General features: G+C 37.7%; 1 protein-coding gene across 1 annotated transcript in view; it reads left to right on the forward strand.

Annotated features, from left to right (window-relative positions):
• Positions 1 to 20,364, forward strand: part of LOC121383914 — a 97,640-nt gene that overhangs the window by 31,090 nt on the left and 46,186 nt on the right. The window contains exon 5 of the mRNA XM_041514012.1: positions 11,805 to 13,690. Within this exon, the coding sequence (XP_041369946.1) occupies positions 11,805 to 13,690 (1,886 nt within the window). The remainder of the gene's footprint in view (positions 1 to 11,804; positions 13,691 to 20,364) is intronic.

Raw genomic sequence — 20,364 nt, forward strand, 5'->3', positions numbered from 1 at the left:
TTCTAAACAATGCAATGGCTATTCTAAACAATGCAATGGCTATTCTAAACAGTGCAGTGGCTATTCTAAACAATGCAGTAATGCAATGGTATTCTAAACAATGCAATGGCTATTCTAAACAGTGCAGTGGCTATTCTAAACAATGCAGTAATGCAATGGTATTCTAAACAATGCAATGGTATTCTAAACAATGCAGTGGCTATTCTAAACAATGCAGTGGTTATTCTAAACAATGCAATGGTATTCTAAACAATGCAGTGGTTATTCTAAACAATGCAATAATGCAATGGCTATTCTAAACAATGCAGTGGCTATTCTAAACAATGCAATAATGCAGTGGCTATTCTAAACAATGCAATAATGCAATGGCTATTCTAAACAATGCAATGGTATTCTAAACAATGCAGTAATGCAATGGTATTCTAAACAATGCAGTGGCTATTCTAAACAATGCAGTGGCTATTCTAAACAATGCAGTGGCTATTCTAAACAATGCAATGGTATTCTAAACAATGCAGTAATGCAATGGTATTCTAAACAATGCAGTGGCTATTCTAAACAATGCAATGGTATTCTAAACAATGCAGTGGCTATTCTAAACAATGCAGTGGCTATTCTAAACAATGCAATGGTATTCTAAACAATGCAGTAATGCAATGGTATTCTAAACAATGCAGTGGCTATTCTAAACAATGCAATGGTATTCTAAACAATGCAGTGGCTATTCTAAACAATGCAGTGGCTATTCTAAACAATGCAATGGTATTCTAAACAATGCAGTAATGCAATGGTATTCTAAACAATGCAGTGGCTATTCTAAACAATGCAATGGTATTCTAAACAATGCAGTGGCTATTCTAAACAATGCAATGGTATTCTAAACAATGCAGTGGCTATTCTAAACAATGCAGTGGCTATTCTAAACAATGCAGTAATGCAATGCTATTCTAAACAATGCAGTGGCTATTCTAAACAATGCAATGGCTATTCTAAACAATGCAGTGGCTATTCTAAACAATGCAATGGCTATTCTAAACAATGCAGTGGCTATTCTAAACAATGCAGTGGCTATTCTAAACAATGCAGTGGCTATTCTAAACAATGCAGTGGCTATTCTAAACAATGCAACAATGCAATGGCTATTCTAAACAATGCAGTGGCTATTCTAAACAATGCAGTGGCTATTCTAAACAATGCAGTAATGCAATGCTATTCTAAACAATGCAGTGGCTATTCTAAACAATGCAATGGCTATTCTAAACAATGCAGTGGCTATTCTAAACAATGCAATGGCATTCTAAACAATGCAGTGGCTATTCTAAACAATGCAATGGCATTCTAAACAATGCAGTGGCTATTCTAAACAATGCAGTGGCTATTGTAAACAATGCAATGGCTATTATAAACAATGCAGTGGCTATTCTAAATAATGCAGTAGCTATTCTAAACAATGCAGTAATGCAATGGTATTCTAAACAATGCAGTGGCTATTCTAAACAATGCAGTGGCTATTCTAAATAATGCAGTAGCTATTCTAAACAATGCAGTAATGCAATGGTATTCTAAACAATGCAGTGGCTATTCTAAACAATGCAGTGGCTATTCTAAACAATGCAGTGGCTATTCTAAAGAATGCAGTGGCTATTCTAAACAATGCAGTGGCTATTCTAAACAATGCAACAATGCAATGGCTATTCTAAACAATGCAGTGGCTATTCTAAACAATGCAGTGGCTATTCTAAACAATGCAGTAATGCAATGCTATTCTAAACAATGCAGTGGCTATTCTAAACAACGCAGTAATGCAATGGTATTCTAAACAATGCAGTGGCTATTCTAAACAATGCAATGGCTATTCTAAACAATGCAGTGGCTATTCTAAACAATGCAATGGCATTCTAAACAATGCAGTGGCTATTCTAAACAATGCAATGGCATTCTAAACAATGCAGTGGCTATTCTAAACAATGCAGTAATGCAATGGCTATTCTAAATAATGCAGTAGCTATTCTAAACAATGCAGTAATGCAATGGTATTCTAAACAATGCAGTGGCTATTCTAAACAATGCAATAATGCAATGGTATTCTAAACAATGCAGTGGCTATTCTAAACAATGCAGTAATGCAATGGTATTCTAAACAATGCAGTGGTATTCTAAACAATGCAGTGGCTATTCTAAACAATGCAGTAATGCAATGGTATTCTAAACAATGCAGTGGCTATTCTAAACAATGCAGTAATGCAATGGTATTCTAAACAATGCAGTGGCTATTCTAAACAATGCAGTAATGCAATGGTATTCTAAACAATGCAGTGGCTATTCTAAACAATGCAGTAATGCAATGGTATTCTAAACAATGCAGTGGCTATTCTAAACAATGCAGTGGCTATTCTAAACAATGCAATAATGCAATGGTATTCTAAACAATGCAGTGGCTATTCTAAACAATGCAGTGGCTATTCTAAACAATGCAATAATGCAATGGTATTCTAAACAATGCAGTGGCTATTCTAAACAATGCAATGGCTATTCTAAACAATGCAATGGTATTCTAAACAATGCAGTGGCTATTCTAAACAATGCAGTAATGCAATGGTATTCTAAACAATGCAGTGGCTATTCTAAACAATGCAGTAATGCAATGGTATTCTAAACAATGCAATGGTATTCTAAACAATGCAGTGGCTATTCTAAACAATGCAGTAATGCAATGGTATTCTAAACAATGCAGTGGCTATTCTAAACAATGCAGTAATGCAATGGTATTCTAAACAATGCAGTAATGCAATGGTATTCTAAACAATGCAATGGTATTCTAAACAATGCAGTGGCTATTCTAAACAATGCAATAATGCAATGGTATTCTAAACAATGCAGTGGCTATTCTAAACAATGCAGTAATGCAATGGTATTCTAAACAATGCAGTGGCTATTCTAAACAATGCAGTAATGCAATGGTATTCTAAACAATGCAGTGGCTATTCTAAACAATGCAGTAATGCAATGGTATTCTAAACAATGCAGTGGCTATTCTAAACAATGCAGTGGCTATTCTAAACAATGCAATAATGCAATGGTATTCTAAACAATGCAGTGGCTATTCTAAACAATGCAGTGGCTATTCTAAACAATGCAATAATGCAATGGTATTCTAAACAATGCAGTGGCTATTCTAAACAATGCAATGGCTATTCTAAACAATGCAATGGTATTCTAAACAATGCAGTGGCTATTCTAAACAATGCAGTAATGCAATGGTATTCTAAACAATGCAGTGGCTATTCTAAACAATGCAGTAATGCAATGGTATTCTAAACAATGCAGTGGCTATTCTAAACAATGCAGTAATGCAATGGTATTCTAAACAATGCAGTAATGCAATGGTATTCTAAACAATGCAGTGGCTATTCTAAACAATGCAATAATGCAATGGTATTCTAAACAATGCAGTGGCTATTCTAAACAATGCAGTGGCTATTCTAAACAATGCAATAATGCAATGGTATTCTAAACAATGCAGTGGCTATTCTAAACAATGCAGTGGCTATTCTAAACAATGCAATGGTATTCTAAACAATGCAGTGGCTATTCTAAACAATGCAGTGGCTATTCTAAACAATGCAGTGGCTATTCTAAACAATGCAGTGGCTATTCTAAACAATGCAGTGGCTATTCTAAACAATGCAATAATGCAATGGTATTCTAAACAATGCAGTGGCTATTCTAAACAATGCAATAATGCAATGGTATTCTAAACAATGCAGTGGCTATTCTAAACAATGCAGTGGCTATTCTAAACAATGCAGTGGCTATTCTAAACAATGCAGTGGCTATTCTAAACAATGCAGTGGCTATTCTAAACAATGCAATAATGCAATGGTATTCTAAACAATGCAGTGGCTATTCTAAACAATGCAATAATGCAATGGTATTCTAAACAATGCAGTGGCTATTCTAAACAATGCAGTGGCTATTCTAAACAATGCAGTGGCTATTCTAAACAATGCAGTGGCTATTCTAAACAATGCAGTGGCTATTCTAAACAATGCAATGGTATTCTAAACAATGCAATGGTATTCTAAACAATGCAATGGTATTCTAAACAATGCAATGGCTATTCTAAACAATGCAGTGGCTATTCTAAACAATGCAGTGGCTATTCTAAACAATGCAATAATGCAATGGTATTCTAAACAATGCAATGGCTATTCTAAACAATGCAGTGGCTATTCTAAACAATGCAGTGGCTATTCTAAACAATGCAGTGGCTATTCTAAACAATGCAGTGGTATTCTAAACAATGCAGTGGCTATTCTAAACAATGCAGTGGCTATTCTAAACAATGCAGTGGCTATTCTAAACAATGCAGTGGCTATTCTAAACAATGCAGTGGCTATTCTAAACAATGCAATGGTATTCTAAACAATGCAATAATGCAATGGTATTCTAAACAATGCAGTGGCTATTCTAAACAATGCAATGGCTATTCTAAACAATGCAATGGTATTCTAAACAATGCAGTGGCTATTCTAAACAATGCAATGGTATTCTAAACAATGCAATGGTATTCTAAACAATGCAGTGGCTATTCTAAACAATGCAGTAATGCAATGGTATTCTAAACAATGCAATGGTATTCTAAACAATGCAGTGGCTATTCTAAACAATGCAGTAATGCAATGGTATTGTAAACAATGCAGTGGCTATTCTAAACAATGCAGTAATGCAATGGTATTCTAAACAATGCAGTGGCTATTCTAAACAATGCAATAATGCAATGGTATTCTAAACAATGCAGTGGCTATTCTAAACAATGCAATGGCTATTCTAAACAATGCAATGGTATTCTAAACAATGCAATGGTATTCTAAACAATGCAATGGTATTCTAAACAATGCAGTAATGCAATGGTATTCTAAACAATGCAGTGGCTATTCTAAACAATGCAATGGTATTCTAAACAATGCAGTGGCTATTCTAAACAATGCAGTGGCTATTCTAAACAATGCAGTAATGCAATGGTATTCTAAACAATGCAGTGGCTATTCTAAACAATGCAGTAATGCAATGGTATTCTAAACAATGCAGTGGCTATTCTAAACAATGCAGTGGCTATTCTAAACAATGCAATGGCTATTATTCTAAACAATGCAATGGCTATTCTAAACAATGCAATGGCTATTCTAAACAATGCAGTAATGCAATGGCTATTCTAAACAATGCAGTAATGCAATGGTATTCTAAACAATGCAGTGGCTATTCTAAACAATGCAATGGCTATTCTAAACAATGCAGTGGCTATTCTAAACAATGCAGTGGCTATTCTAAACAATGCAGTGGCTATTCTAAACAATGCAGTGGCTATTCTAAACAATGCAGTGGCTATTCTAAACAATGCAGTAATGCAATGGTATTCTAAACAATGCAGTGGCTATTCTAAACAATGCAGTGGCTATTCTAAACAATGCAATAATGCAATGGTATTCTAAACAATGCAGTGGCTATTCTAAACAATGCAATGGCTATTCTAAACAATGCAGTAATGCAATGGCTATTCTAAACAATGCAATAATGCAATGGTATTCTAAACAATGCAGTGGCTATTCTAAACAATGCAGTGGCTATTCTAAACAATGCAGTAATGCAATGGTATTCTAAACAATGCAGTGGCTATTCTAAACAATGCAATAATGCAATGGTATTCTAAACAATGCAGTGGCTATTCTAAACAATGCAATGGCTATTCTAAACAATGCAGTAATGCAATGGCTATTCTAAACAATGCAGTAATGCAATGGCTATTCTAAACAATGCAGTAATGCAATGGCTATTCTAAACAATGCAATGGCTATTCTAAACAATGCAGTGGCTATTCTAAACAATGCAGTAGCTATTCTAAACAATGCAATGGCTATTCTAAACAATGCAATCAGTGTTTCTGCGAGTAGGGTAAAATTACTTACCCAAAAATAATTCTAGGGTAAAATTATGTACCCAAAATAAATCTATCTTTTTTTATTCTCTTTTATTTATTTTTATTTTTTTGGCACCATATAGTCCATATCAGTCTCACACTTTGGGGTTTAAAAGTCTTCAACAAAGACTTGTATAAAAGCTATGTCCTTGGTTGAAACAACACTTTTTCTTGAACAAAAATAGAAAGTGAAAAGATGGAAGGAAATGTTTTATTTAACGACACACTCAACACATTTTATTTACAGTTATATGGTGTCAGACATATGGTTAAGGACCATACAGATATTGAGAGTGGAAACCCGCCGTTGCCACTTCATAGACTATTCTTTTCGATTAGCAGCAAGGGATCTTTTATATGCACCATTCCATAGAGGGGATAGTACATACCACGGCCTTTGATGTACCAGTCATGGTGCATTGGCTGGAGCGAGAAATAGTGCAATGGGCCCACTGACGGGGATCGATCCTAAACCATCCACACATCAAGCGAGCGCTGTACCATTGGGCTACGCCTCGCCCCTAAAAGTGAAAAGAAGTCCATCTAAGCAATTCAGTTGTGTATAAAAAGAAACACTTTGTAAAATGTAAGAAATATGGGCCTGTCACTGGGTGGGTGTGTCAAAGTATGGAATTGAGTGAAACCAGCATTAATAGATAGGACCTAGCATTAATAGATAGGACCTAGCATTAATAGATAGGACCTAGCATTAATAGATAGGACCTAGCATTGATAGATAGGACCAAGCATTGATAGATAGGACCTAGCATTGATAGATAGGACCAAGCATTAATAGATAGGACCTAGCATTAATAGATAGGACCAAGCATTAATAGATAGGACCTAGCATTGATAGATAGGACCTAGCATTGATAGATAGGACAAAGCATTAACAGATAGGACCTAGCATTAACAGATAGGGCCTAGCATTAACAGATAGGACCAAGCATTAACAGATAGGACCTAGCATTGACAGATAGGACCTAGATAGGACCTAGCATTGACAGATAGGACCTAGCATTGATAGATAGGACCTATCATTGATAGATAGGACCTAGCATTATAGATAGGACCAAGCATTGACAGATAGGACCTAGCATTGACAGATAGGACCAAGCATTGACAGATAGGACCTAGCATTGATAGATAGGACCAAGCATTGATAGATAGGACCAAGCATTGATAGATAGGACCAAGCATTGATAGATAGGACCTAGCATTGATAGATAGGACCTAGCATTGATAGATAGGACCTAGCATTGATAGATAGGACCAAGCATTGATAGATAGGACAAAGCATTGATAGATAGGACCTAGCATTGATAGATAGGACCAAGCATTAACAGATAGGACCAAGCATTAACAGATAGGACCAAGCATTAACAGATAGGACCAAGCATTAATAGATAGGACCTAGTCACCAACTGAATTGAGTGAAACCAGCATTAATAGACAGGACCAAGCATTAATAGATAGGACCAAGCATTAATAGATAGGACCTAGTCACCAACTGAATTGAGTGAAACCAGCATTAACAGATAGGACCAAGCATTAATAGATAGGACCAAGCATTAATAGATAGGACCTAGTCACCAACTGAATTGAGTGAAACCAGCATTAATAGATAGGACCAAGTCACCAACTGAATTGAGTGAAACCAGCATTAATAGATAGGACCAAGTCACCAACTGAATTGAGTGAAACCAGCATTAATAGATAGACCAAGTCACCAACTGAATTGAGTGAAACCAGCATTAACAGATAGGACCAAGTCACCAACTGAATTGAGTGAAACCAGCATTAATAGATAGAGAACCAAGTCACCAACTGAATTGAGTGAAACCAGCATTAATAGATAGGACCAAGTCACCAACTGAATTGAGTGAAACCAGCATTAATAGATAGGACCAAGTCACCAACTGAATTGAGTGAAACCAGCATTAATAGATAGGACCAAGTCACCAACTGAATTGAGTGAAACCAGCATTAATAGATAGGACCAAGTCACCAACTGAATTGAGTGAAACCAGCATTAACAGATAGGACCAAGTCACCAACTGGCTCATGACGTGCGCATGCTATGGAATTGAGTGAAACCAGCATTAATAGATAGACCAAGTCACCAACTGAATTGAGTGAAACCTAGCATTAATAGATAGGACCAAGTCACCAACTGAATTGAGTGAAACCAGCATTAATAGATAGACCAAGTCACCAACTGAATTGAGTGAAACCTAGCATTAATAGATAGGACCAAGTCACCAACTGAATTGAGTGAAACCCAGCATTAATAGATAGACCAAGTCACCAACTGAATTGAGTGAAACCTAGCATTAATAGATAGGACCAAGTCATCAACTGAATTGAGTGAAACCAGCATTAATAGACAGGACCAAGTCACCAACTGGCTCATGACGTGCGCATGCACAGTCACCAGCGTAGGAAGGTGCCAAAAAGGGGGGAGGGGGGGCACACTTACATTTTCTGTTCCTGTTTATTATATGCAATAATAAGAATATGTTTAAAAGGTAGGCTACCATTTTAACCATACTGAGCCAATACTTTGAGGTATGTTATTGCCAAACGGTTCTGTTTTCCCCCAATGAAAATGGATCGTTTTTTGTAGTGGTTCCATTTTAGCCTGATCTCATTGGTTCAATTTTTGCCAACCGTTTGTGGCTTACGTTTGCTAGACTTCTTTTTTTTTTAACTCAACACATGAAACCGAATGACCTTTTCGAGAACAGTCAAAATAGTTCGGGAAAGTTTCCATCATTCACTGTCGCTGAACACAGCCTGCTTCATGAATAATCGAACAATTAATTTTAAAATATGAAGGCCAGTTTACAAATTTCCTGCTGATTGTTACATTCGTCATTCATTCTCCTATGAAACATGGAAAATATCACCATGACCTGGCCTGATTTTCAGACACCAAATGCCGGGAAATTGCTTCTCCGGACATGTACAAATCCAGATCCCCCTCCCAATAAGGCACATTCGGTGCCCGTGGCAGGCTTTGCAATCACAAACTCATAACTACGTACCCAAATTTGTTTTTGGCACAAACCCTAACAAATGATATTCTAAACAATACAATGGATATTCTAAACAATACAATGGATATTCTAAACAATAAAATGGATATTCTAAACAATAAATGGATGTTCTAGACAATAAAATGGATATTCTAAACAATACAATGGATATTCTACACAATACAATGGATATTCTAAACAATACAATAGATATTCTACACAATAAATGGATGTTCTAAACAATCAAATGGATATTCTAAACAATACAATGGATATTCTACACAATACAATGGATATTCTAAACAATACAGTGAATATTCTAAACAATACAATGGATATTCTAATTAATAAAATGGATATTCTACACAATACAATGGATATTCTAAACAATACAATGGATATTCTACACAATAAAATGGATATTCTAAACAATAAAATGGATATTCTAAACAATACAATAGATATTCTACACAATAAATGGATGTTCTAAACTATAAAATAGATATTCTAAACAATACAATGGATATTCTACACAATAAATGGATGTTCTAAACTATAAAATGGATATTCTAAACAATACAATGGATATTCTACACAATACAATGGATATTGTAAACAATACAGTGAATATTCTACACAATAAAATAGATATTGTAAACAATACAGAATATTCTAAACAATACAATGGATATTATAATTAATAAAATAAATATTCTAAACAATACAATGGATATTCTACACAATAAAATGGAAGTAACTTCTAATTTAAATTATAAACCCCAGCTCTAACAGTGAAAAATATGTCATAGTGTTAAAACATGGTTTGTTATTGTAACTGCATAAAATATGGAATTGAAGAAGCACATCAATTGAAAATGAATGACTACCGGTGAATGATAAACATGGATGAGTGAAAGTACTATGTAGGACTCGGAATATTACGAGAACATGTATTGTAGTGTTGGCAATCAGTTGGAATTTCATCATCAATCATTAGTTATAATCAGTTGGTATTTCATCATCAGTCATTAGTTATAATCAGTTGGAATTTCATCATCAATCATTAGTTGTAATCGGTTGGAATTTCATCATCAATCATTAGTTATAATCGGTTGGAATTTCATCATCAGTCATTAGTTATAATCGGTTGGAATTTCATCATCAATCATTAGTTATAATCGGTTGGAATTTCATCATCAGTCATTAGTTATATTGAGTTGGAATTTCATCATCAGTCATTGGTTATAATCAGTTGGAATTTCATCATCAGTCATTGGTTATAATCAGTTGGAATTTCATCATCAATCATTAGTTATAATCAGTTAGAATTTCATCATCAATCATTAGTTATAATCAGTTGGAATTTGATATCAGTTATTAGTTATAATCGGTTGGAATTTCATCATCAATCATTAGTTATAATCGGTTGGAATTTCATCATCAGTCATTAGTTATAATCAGTTGGAATTTCATCATCAATCATTAGTTATAATTGGTTGGCATCAACCAATCAACTATTAATTTCACAATGGGTTACAATTATATCAACCAATCAGAAGGATTTGAAGTATAACCAGTATTCAAGATTGTCGTGTTCACTGAGATTGTCGTGTTCACTGAGATTGTCGTGTTCACTGAGATTGTCAACCCCACAAATGACGAATTTTACCATTAATAACTGTTTAACCTCTTTTTGTATATATACACATGAAAACAAAGACCAACCCCAAGATAGTTTCATCAATTCCATCACTAGAAACTGGAGGAACAATTACAGTTAACATTTTCCAAAACAATCAATTATGTATTTTCATAATCGATCATCACATCGGTATAGCCAAACCGATTAATGTTCTGTTATAACCCATCATTGGAACATCACTACAGGAACTATCATTTTGTTTGTGTGTCATAGGTGCAGCTCAAGTTTTGCATAATTTATTGTTTATTTACACATTCATTTATTTAAAACAATCATTTACAAGGCAGGTGTTTGAGGAAGACTCCATGTTCATTTATTTAAAACAATCATTTACAAGGCAGGTGTTTGAGGAAGACTCCATGTTCATTTATTTAAAACAATCATTTACAAGGCAGGTGTTTCAGGAAGACTCCATGTTCATTTATTTAAAACAATCATTTACAAGGCAGGTGTTTCAGGAAGACTCCATGTTCATTTATTTAAAACAATCATTTACAAGGCAGGTGTTTCAGGAAGACTCCATGTTCATTTATTTAAAACAATCATTTACAAGGCAGGTGTTTGAGGAAGACTCCATGTTCATTTATTTAAAACAATCATTTACAAGGCAGGTGTTTGAGGAAGACTCCATGTTCATTTATTTAAAACAATCATTTACAAGGCAGGTGTTTCAGGAAGACTCCATGTTCATTTATTTAAAACAATCATTTACAAGGCAGGTGTTTGAGGAAGACTCCATGTTCATTTATTTAAAACAATCATTTACAAGGCAGGTGTTTGAGGAAGACTCCATGTTCATTTATTTAAAACAATCATTTACAAGGCAGGTGTTTCAGGAAGACTCCATGTTCATTTATTTAAAACAATCATTTACAAGGCAGGTGTTTCAGGAAGACTCCATGTTCATTTATGTTAGGTGAAATAAACCCAATTTGTTTCATTTACTTTTATCCTGTTGTTCTTTTCAGCAAAAATGACTACAGTAAAGTATAGTCATATTTGCTGTTTATTTACTAGTGTTATTCTTTACAAGACTGTTGCAGTCTAGGCACATTGTCAATGTTGAAACTTAATTGTTTTACTTCAGATTGAGCACAGCACAGTCAGGTGATGAGAATGTGGCAAATCCTGTTCAGACTTGGACCTCTACCTCAGGTGGAGATCAACGAACAATGTCTGCTGAGGAACATTACGGGAAAGAGACATATGAGAGATCTGTTTCTGGAGTACAGTCAACAACAATGATGCCTTCAGACCATACAGCAATAGTTAGTGGTGCTCCCCAGTTTGTGGAGGAACAACGGACAGATGTAAAGACATCTGTGATTCAGAACAACAGATCAGAATATCCAGACATTCGTAGGTCAAATGAACAGTTGAAAATCAATAACGATGGGTCTTTTGTAAGAAAAGACAGACCAAATAATGATGGGCCTTTTGAAAGAAATGATAAAGCAATGAATGATGAAACTTTTGGAAGAGATCATGATCACAAACCATGTTCATCACCATCAAGAAGTGATATTTCCCCAAAATGTCATAGTTGTAAGGCTGTTGAAGCTACTTCTAATGCACCAGGCATGGTGTCATGTGTTTCCTGCAGTAGGACAGTTTCCCATTCCACTTACGATAAAGCTGGACTTTCAACACATCTTCATCTTAGTCCTAGTGGTCAAGGAATGTCTTCTGGAGATGAGAATCATGCTGTGTCTGCTACAGACTGTGGTGATCAGATTCCCAGATATCCTCAAACAGAGACAGACCATATGCATCATTTACTTCATCAGAGCACCAACAACCGTTTGGCAGTTTGTCAGGAGAAAGATCAGATGTGTAAGAATAATGCAGCTAGACACCACAGACTGTCAGATGCACATCCAGGTGGTTCTTCTGCCCTGTCAGTGTATTGGAATAATGTACAACCCCAGTGTCATACACCTTGGTCATCGAGTCCATATAGAGATGTTCAGAATAATGTACAAACCCAGTGTCATACACCACGGTCATCGAGTCCATATGGAGATGTTCAGAATAATGTACAACCCCAGTGTCATACACCTCGGTCATCGAGACCATATGGAGATGTTCAGAATAATGTACAATCCCAGTCCCATGCATCTCGGTCGTCGAGACCATATGGAGATGGTCATCAGCCTGGCACTTGTGAAAGCAGGCACAGTTTCCTGTCTCCTCAAGCATCATCCACTCCATATTGTCGGTATTTTCCTCGACAAAGACTGCCTGATGATGTTAGTCATCCTCGTTTCCATGTTGAAGAGCCTGATATGTTGACAGAATCTTTCAGCCCAGTGTACAACAGAGCATCTGCTACAAGACTTTCCCAACCACTTTCTAGTAAAAGTCTTCCATATGCACCTAATGATCTTGACAGTGATTACAGTGACTATTTTCCTTTACCAAAGAGCACATCTTACCAATCAAAGCGAGTGAACAGAGAAGGGAACATACCAGACCAGGTATGTAGTCCACTAAGGCAGAATCGTTCCTTTTCCCAATCTGGGAATACAGATCAGTATCTTTCAGAGACCCTTCCACAAGATCGAATGATAGCCACTAATGAAAGAACTTACTTGGCTAATCAGAACTCCTCAACTAGGCAAAATCACCCGAGACTGAATGGACAAAATCCATATGAGCAGAAACAGTATGTGAGATCTAGAGGTGTGACAGCAGCTGACCCAGATTATGAACAATACTGGAGAGAGAGATATCCTCAGTTTGAAAGATGGCCTTTGGGAGGGGAAAGTAACCAGTCAGCAAGACTCTTACAGAATTCATCCAGGGATTTGCACAATATTTCTCCATTTCACTGTGGATCCAAGATGGATGAAAGGTTTGCTCCAAGGACGTGGCAGTCTGTAGATTCTCTGGATGATCATATAACATTTTCCACAAGACCCAGGACACATGGAGATCAAATGAATTTATCTTCGAAGAGGAATGGAATTGTAAGTAAAATGTAGACTTAACTGTCTTTTAGAGGTAGCATGGAAAAATATTAATGTTTGTAGAATTTTGCTAATATCACAGTAGTAATATTAGTATTTGTATAAATGGGCTGTGGGTGGTATTGGTGATACGTACTCCATTGACCTGTATCCTATCAAAGTTTTGATTGATTAAATCAGTTTTATAATAGGAGTCCTCCTACCAGCAGTATGTACCATCCTGTATGGGATCTATAGACGAGGCACTTGATTCATGGAAGTAATCACAGTTTTATAATAGGAGTCCTACCAGCAGTATGTACCACCCTGTATGGGATCTATAGACGAGGCACTTGATTCATGGAAGTAATCACAGTTTTATAATAGGAGTCCTCCTACCAGCAGTATGTACCACCCTGTATGGGATCTATAGACGAGGCACTTGATTCATGGAAGTAATCACAATTCCCTTTTGACTCTGTCATGTGCAGAGATATGGTTTGATTATGAAAAATTATTTTGACATATTTGTGCAAGGGTGAGGTCAGTGGTTAGAGGTGGTGATATGAGTGATTGATGGATGATGGGAGTGATATGTGTAAGTGTAAGTGTTGGCTGGGTAGTGATTGAGAGATTGATGGATGATGGGAGTGATATGTGTAAGTATAAGTGTTGGCTGGGTAGTGATTGAGTGATTGATGGATGATGGGAGTGATATGTGTAAGTGTAAGTGTTGGCTGGGTAGTGATTGAGTGATTGATGGATGATGGGAGTGATATGTGTAAGTGTAAGTGTTGGCTGGGTAGTGATTCAGTGATTGATGGATGATGGGAGTGATATGTGTAAGTATAAGTGTTGGCTGGGTAGTGATTTAGTGATTGATGGATGATGGGAGTGATATGTGTAAGTGTAAGTGTTGGCTGGGTAGTGATTGAGTGATTGATGGATGATGGGAGTGATATGTGTAAGTGTAAGTGTTGGCTGGGTAGTGATTGAGAGATTGATGGATGATGGGAGTGATATGTGTAAGTATAAGTGTTGGCTGGGTAGTGATTCAGTGATTGATGGATGATGGGAGTGATATGTGTAAGTATAAGTGTTGGCTGGGTAGTGATTGAGTGATTGATGGATGATGGGAGTGATATGTGTAAGTGTAAGTGTTGGCTGGGTAGTGATTGAGTGATTGATGGATGATGGGAGTGATATGTGTAAGTGTAAGTGTTGGCTGGGTAGTGATTGAGTGATTGATGGATGATGGGAGTGATATGTGTAAGTGTAAATGTTGGCTGGGTAGTGAATGGGTGATTGATGGATAATGGGGGTGATATGTGTTCGTCTAAGTGTTGGCTGGGTAGTGAATAGGTGATTGATGGATGATGGGAGTGATATGGGTAATTGATGAATGATGGGAGTGATATGGGTAGTGAATGGGTGATCGATAGATGATGGGGGTGATATGTGTTAGTGTAAGTGTTGGCTGGGTAGTGAATGGGTGATTGATAGATAATGGGGGTGATATGTGTTAGTGAATGGGTGATTGATGGATGATGGGAGTGATATGTGTTAGTGTAAGTGTTGGCTGGGTAGTGATTGAGTGGTTGATGGATGATGGGGGTGATATGTGTTAGTGTAAGTGTTGGCTGGGTACTGAATGCATGATTGATGGGTGATGGGAGTGATATGTGTTAGTGTAAATGTTGGCCGGGTAGTGAATGGGTGATTGATGGATGATGGGAGTGATATGGGTGATTGATGGATGATGGGAGTGATTTGGGTAGTGAATGGGTGATCGATAGATGATGGGGGTGATATGTGTTAGTGTAAGTGTTGCCTGGGTAGTGAATGGGTGATTGATAGATAATGGGGGTGATATGTGTTAGTGAATGGGTGATTGATGGATGATGGGGGTGATATGTTTTAGTGTAAGTGTTGGCTTGGTAGTGAATGGGTGATTGATGGATGATGGGGGTGATATGTGTTAGTGTAAGTGTTGGCTGGGTAGTGAATGGGTGATTGATGGATGATGGGAGTGATATGGGTAATTGATGGATGATGGGAGTGATATGGGTAGTGAATGGGTGATCGATAGATGATGGGGGTGATATGTGTTAGTGTAAGTGTTGGCTGGGTAGTGAATGGGTGATTGATAGATAATGGGGGTGATATGTGTTAGTGAATGGGTGATTGATGGATGATGGGAGTGATATGTGTTAGTGTAAGTGTTGGCTGGGTAGTGATTGAGTGGTTGATGGATGATGGGGGTGATATGTGTTAGTGTAAGTGTTGGCTGGGTACTGAATGCATGATTGATGGGTGATGGGAGTGATATGTGTTAGTGTAAATGTTGGCCGGGTAGTGAATGGGTGATTGATAGGTGATGGGAGTGACATGTGTTAGTGTAAATGTTGGCCGGGTAGTGAATGGGTGGTTGATAGGTGATGGGAGTGATATAGTTAGTGAATGGGTGATTGATGGATGATGGGAGTGATATGTGTTAGTGTAAATGTTGGCCGGGTAGTGAATAGGTGATTGATGGATGATGGGAGTGATATGGATAGTGAATAGGTGATTGATGGATGATGGGAGTGATATGGGTGATTGATGGATGATGGGAGTGATATGGGTAGTGAATGGGTGATCGATGGATGATGGGAATGATATGGATAGTGAATGGGTGATTGATGGATGATGTGGGTGATATGTGTAAGTGTAAGTGTTGGCTGGGTAGTGATTGAGTGATTGATGGATGATGGGAGTGATATGTGTAAGTGTAAATGTTGGCTGGGTAGTGAATGGGTGATTGATGGATAATGGGGGTGATATGTGTTCGTCTAAGTGTTGGCTGGGTGGTGATATGGGTGATTGATGGATGATGGGAGTGATATGTGTAAGTGTAAGTGTTGGCTGGGTAGTGATTGAGTGATTGATGGATGATGGGAGTGATATGTGTAAGTGTAAATGTTGTCTGGGTAGTGAATGGGTGATTGATGGATAATGGGGGTGATATGTGTTCGTCTAAGTGTTGGCTGGGTGGTGATATGGGTGATTGATGGATGATGGGAGTGATATGTGTTCGTGTAAGTGTTGGCTGGGTAGTGATTGAGTGATTGATGGATGATGGGAGTGATATGTGTAAGTGTTGGCTGGGTAGTGATTGAGTGATTGATGGATGATGGGAGTGATATGTGTTAGTATAAGTGTTCGCTGGGTAGTGAATGGGTGATTGATGGATGATGGGGGTGATATGTGTTAGTATAAGTGTTGGCTGGGTAGTGAATGGGTGATTGATGGATGATGGGAGTGATATGGGTGATTGATGGATGATGGGAGTGATTTGGGTAGTGAATGGGTGATCGATAGATGATGGGGGTGATATGTGTTAGTGTAAGTGTTGCCTGGGTAGTGAATGGGTGATTGATAGATAATGGGGGTGATATGTGTTAGTGAATGGGTGATTGATGGATGATGGGGGTGATATGTTTTAGTGTAAGTGTTGGCTTGGTAGTGAATGGGTGATTGATGGATGATGGGGGTGATATGTGTTAGTGTAAGTGTTGGCTGGGTAGTGAATAGGTGATTGATGGATGATGGGAGTGATATGGGTAATTGATGAATGATGGGAGTGATATGGGTAGTGAATGGGTGATCGATAGATGATGGGGGTGATATGTGTTAGTGTAAGTGTTGGCTGGGTAGTGAATGGGTGATTGATAGATAATGGGGGTGATATGTGTTAGTGAATGGGTGATTGATGGATGATGGGAGTGATATGTGTTAGTGTAAGTGTTGGCTGGGTAGTGATTGAGTGGTTGATGGATGATGGGGGTGATATGTGTTAGTGTAAGTGTTGGCTGGGTACTGAATGCATGATTGATGGGTGATGGGAGTGATATGTGTTAGTGTAAATGTTGGCCGGGTAGTGAATGGGTGATTGATGGATGATGGGAGTGATATGGGTGATTGATGGATGATGGGAGTGATTTGGGTAGTGAATGGGTGATCGATAGATGATGGGGGTGATATGTGTTAGTGTAAGTGTTGCCTGGGTAGTGAATGGGTGATTGATAGATAATGGGGGTGATATGTGTTAGTGAATGGGTGATTGATGGATGATGGGGGTGATATGTTTTAGTGTAAGTGTTGGCTTGGTAGTGAATGGGTGATTGATGGATGATGGGGGTGATATGTGTTAGTGTAAGTGTTGGCTGGGTAGTGAATGGGTGATTGATGGATGATGGGAGTGATATGGGTAATTGATGGATGATGGGAGTGATATGGGTAGTGAATGGGTGATCGATAGATGATGGGGGTGATATGTGTTAGTGTAAGTGTTGGCTGGGTAGTGAATGGGTGATTGATAGATAATGGGGTGATATGTGTTAGTGAATGGGTGATTGATGGATGATGGGAGTGATATGTGTTAGTGTAAGTGTTGGCTGGGTAGTGATTGAGTGGTTGATGGATGATGGGGGTGATATGTGTTAGTGTAAGTGTTGGCTGGGTACTGAATGCATGATGATGGGTGATGGGAGTGATATGTGTTAGTGTAAATGTTGGCCGGGTAGTGAATGGGTGATTGATAGGTGATGGGAGTGACATGTGTTAGTGTAAATGTTGGCCGGGTAGTGAATGGGTGGTTGATAGGTGATGGGAGTGATATAGTTAGTGAATGGGTGATTGATGGATGATGGGAGTGATATGTGTTAGTGTAAATGTTGGCCGGGTAGTGAATAGGTGATTGATGGATGATGGGAGTGATATGGATAGTGAATAGGTGATTGATGGATGATGGGAGTGATATGGGTGATTGATGGATGATGGGAGTGATATGGGTAGTGAATGGGTGATCGATGGATGATGGGAATGATATGGATAGTGAATGGGTGATTGATGGATGATGTGGGTGATATGTGTTAGTGAATGGGTGATTGATGTATGATGGGGGTGATATGGGTAGTGAATGGGTGATTGATGTATGGTGGGAGTGATATGGGTAGTGAATGGGTGATCAATGGATGATGGGGGTGATATGTGTTAGTGAAGGTGATTGATGTATGATGGGGGTGGTATGGGTAGTGAATGGGTGATTGATGGATGATGGGGGTGATATGTGTTAGTGAATGGGTGATTGATGGATGATGGGGATGATATGGGTAGTGAAAGGGTGATTGATGGATGATGGGGGTGATATGTGTTAGTGAGTGATATGGGTTAGTGAATGGGTGATCGATGGATGATGGGGGTGATACTGTATGTATTTGTTTGGCTAGATGAAAGATGTAACTGTGTTCATATAAATACACTGAATTGCGTGCTTAAAGAGTCATAGGTTTGTAAATATGTATATGTTGAGTAACAAGGGAGGTAATCAGTGTACTGGAACTGATCATATTGAAAAACTGTTTCATTTTGTGGTTTGTAAATATGTATATGTTTGAATACAAGGGATAGCACGTGTCTCACTACTGGATTATTGGCACTGAACACTGTGGTAGGTTTGTAAATATGTATATGTTTGAATACAAGGGATAGCACGTGTCTCACTACTGGATTATTGGCACTGAACACTGTGGTAGGTTTGTAAATATGTATATGTTTGAATACAAGGGATAGCACGTGTCTCACTACTGGATTATTGGCACTGAACACTGTGGTAGGTTTGTAAATATGTATATGTTTAGTGTTTGAATACAAGGGATAGCACGTGTCTCACTACTGGATTATTGGCACTGAACACTGTGGTAGGTTTGTAAATATGTATATGTTTGAATACAAGGGATAGCACGTGTCTCACTACTGGATTATTGGCACTGAACACTGTGGTAGGTTTGTAAATATGTATATGTTTGAATACAAGGGATAGCACGTGTCTCACTACTGGATTATTGGCACTGAACACTGTGGTAGGTTTGTAAATATGTATATGTTTGAATACAAGGGATAGCACGTGTCTCACTACTGGATTATTGGCACTGAACACTGTGGTAGGTTTGTAAATATGTATATGTTTAGTGTTTGAATACAAGGGATAGCACGTGTCTCACTACTGGATTATTGGCACTGAACACTGTGGTAGGTTTGTAAATATGTATATGTTTGAATACAAGGGATAGCACGTGTCTCACTACTGGATTATTGGCACTGAACACTGTGGTAGGTTTGTAAATATGTATATGTTTAGTGTTTGAATACAAGGGATAGCACGTGTCTCACTACTGGATTATTGGCACTGAACACTGTGGTAGGTTTGTAAATGTATGTATAATACAAGTTAGCACGTGTCTCACTACTGGATACAAGGGATAACACATGTCTCACTACTGGATTATTGGCACTGAACACTGTGGTAGGTTTGTAAATATGTATATGTTTAGTGTTTGAATACAAGGGATAGCACGTGTCTCACTACTGGATTATTGGCACTGAACACTGTGGTAGGTTTGTAAATATGTATATGTTTAGTGTTTGAATACAAGGGATAGCACGTGTCTCACTACTGGATTATTGGCACTGAACACTGTGGTAGGTTTGTAAATATGTATATGTTTAGTGTTTGAATACAAGGGATAGCACGTGTCTCACTACTGGATTATTGGCACTGAACACTGTGGTAGGTTTGTAAATATGTATATGTTTGAATACAAGGGATAGCACTCACTACTGGATTATTGGCACTGAACACTGTGGTAGGTTTGTAAA

The sequence above is a fragment of the Gigantopelta aegis genome, chromosome 10 (genome assembly GCF_016097555.1).
Source record: "Gigantopelta aegis isolate Gae_Host chromosome 10, Gae_host_genome, whole genome shotgun sequence".
Taxonomy (NCBI): domain Eukaryota; kingdom Metazoa; phylum Mollusca; class Gastropoda; order Neomphalida; family Peltospiridae; genus Gigantopelta; species Gigantopelta aegis.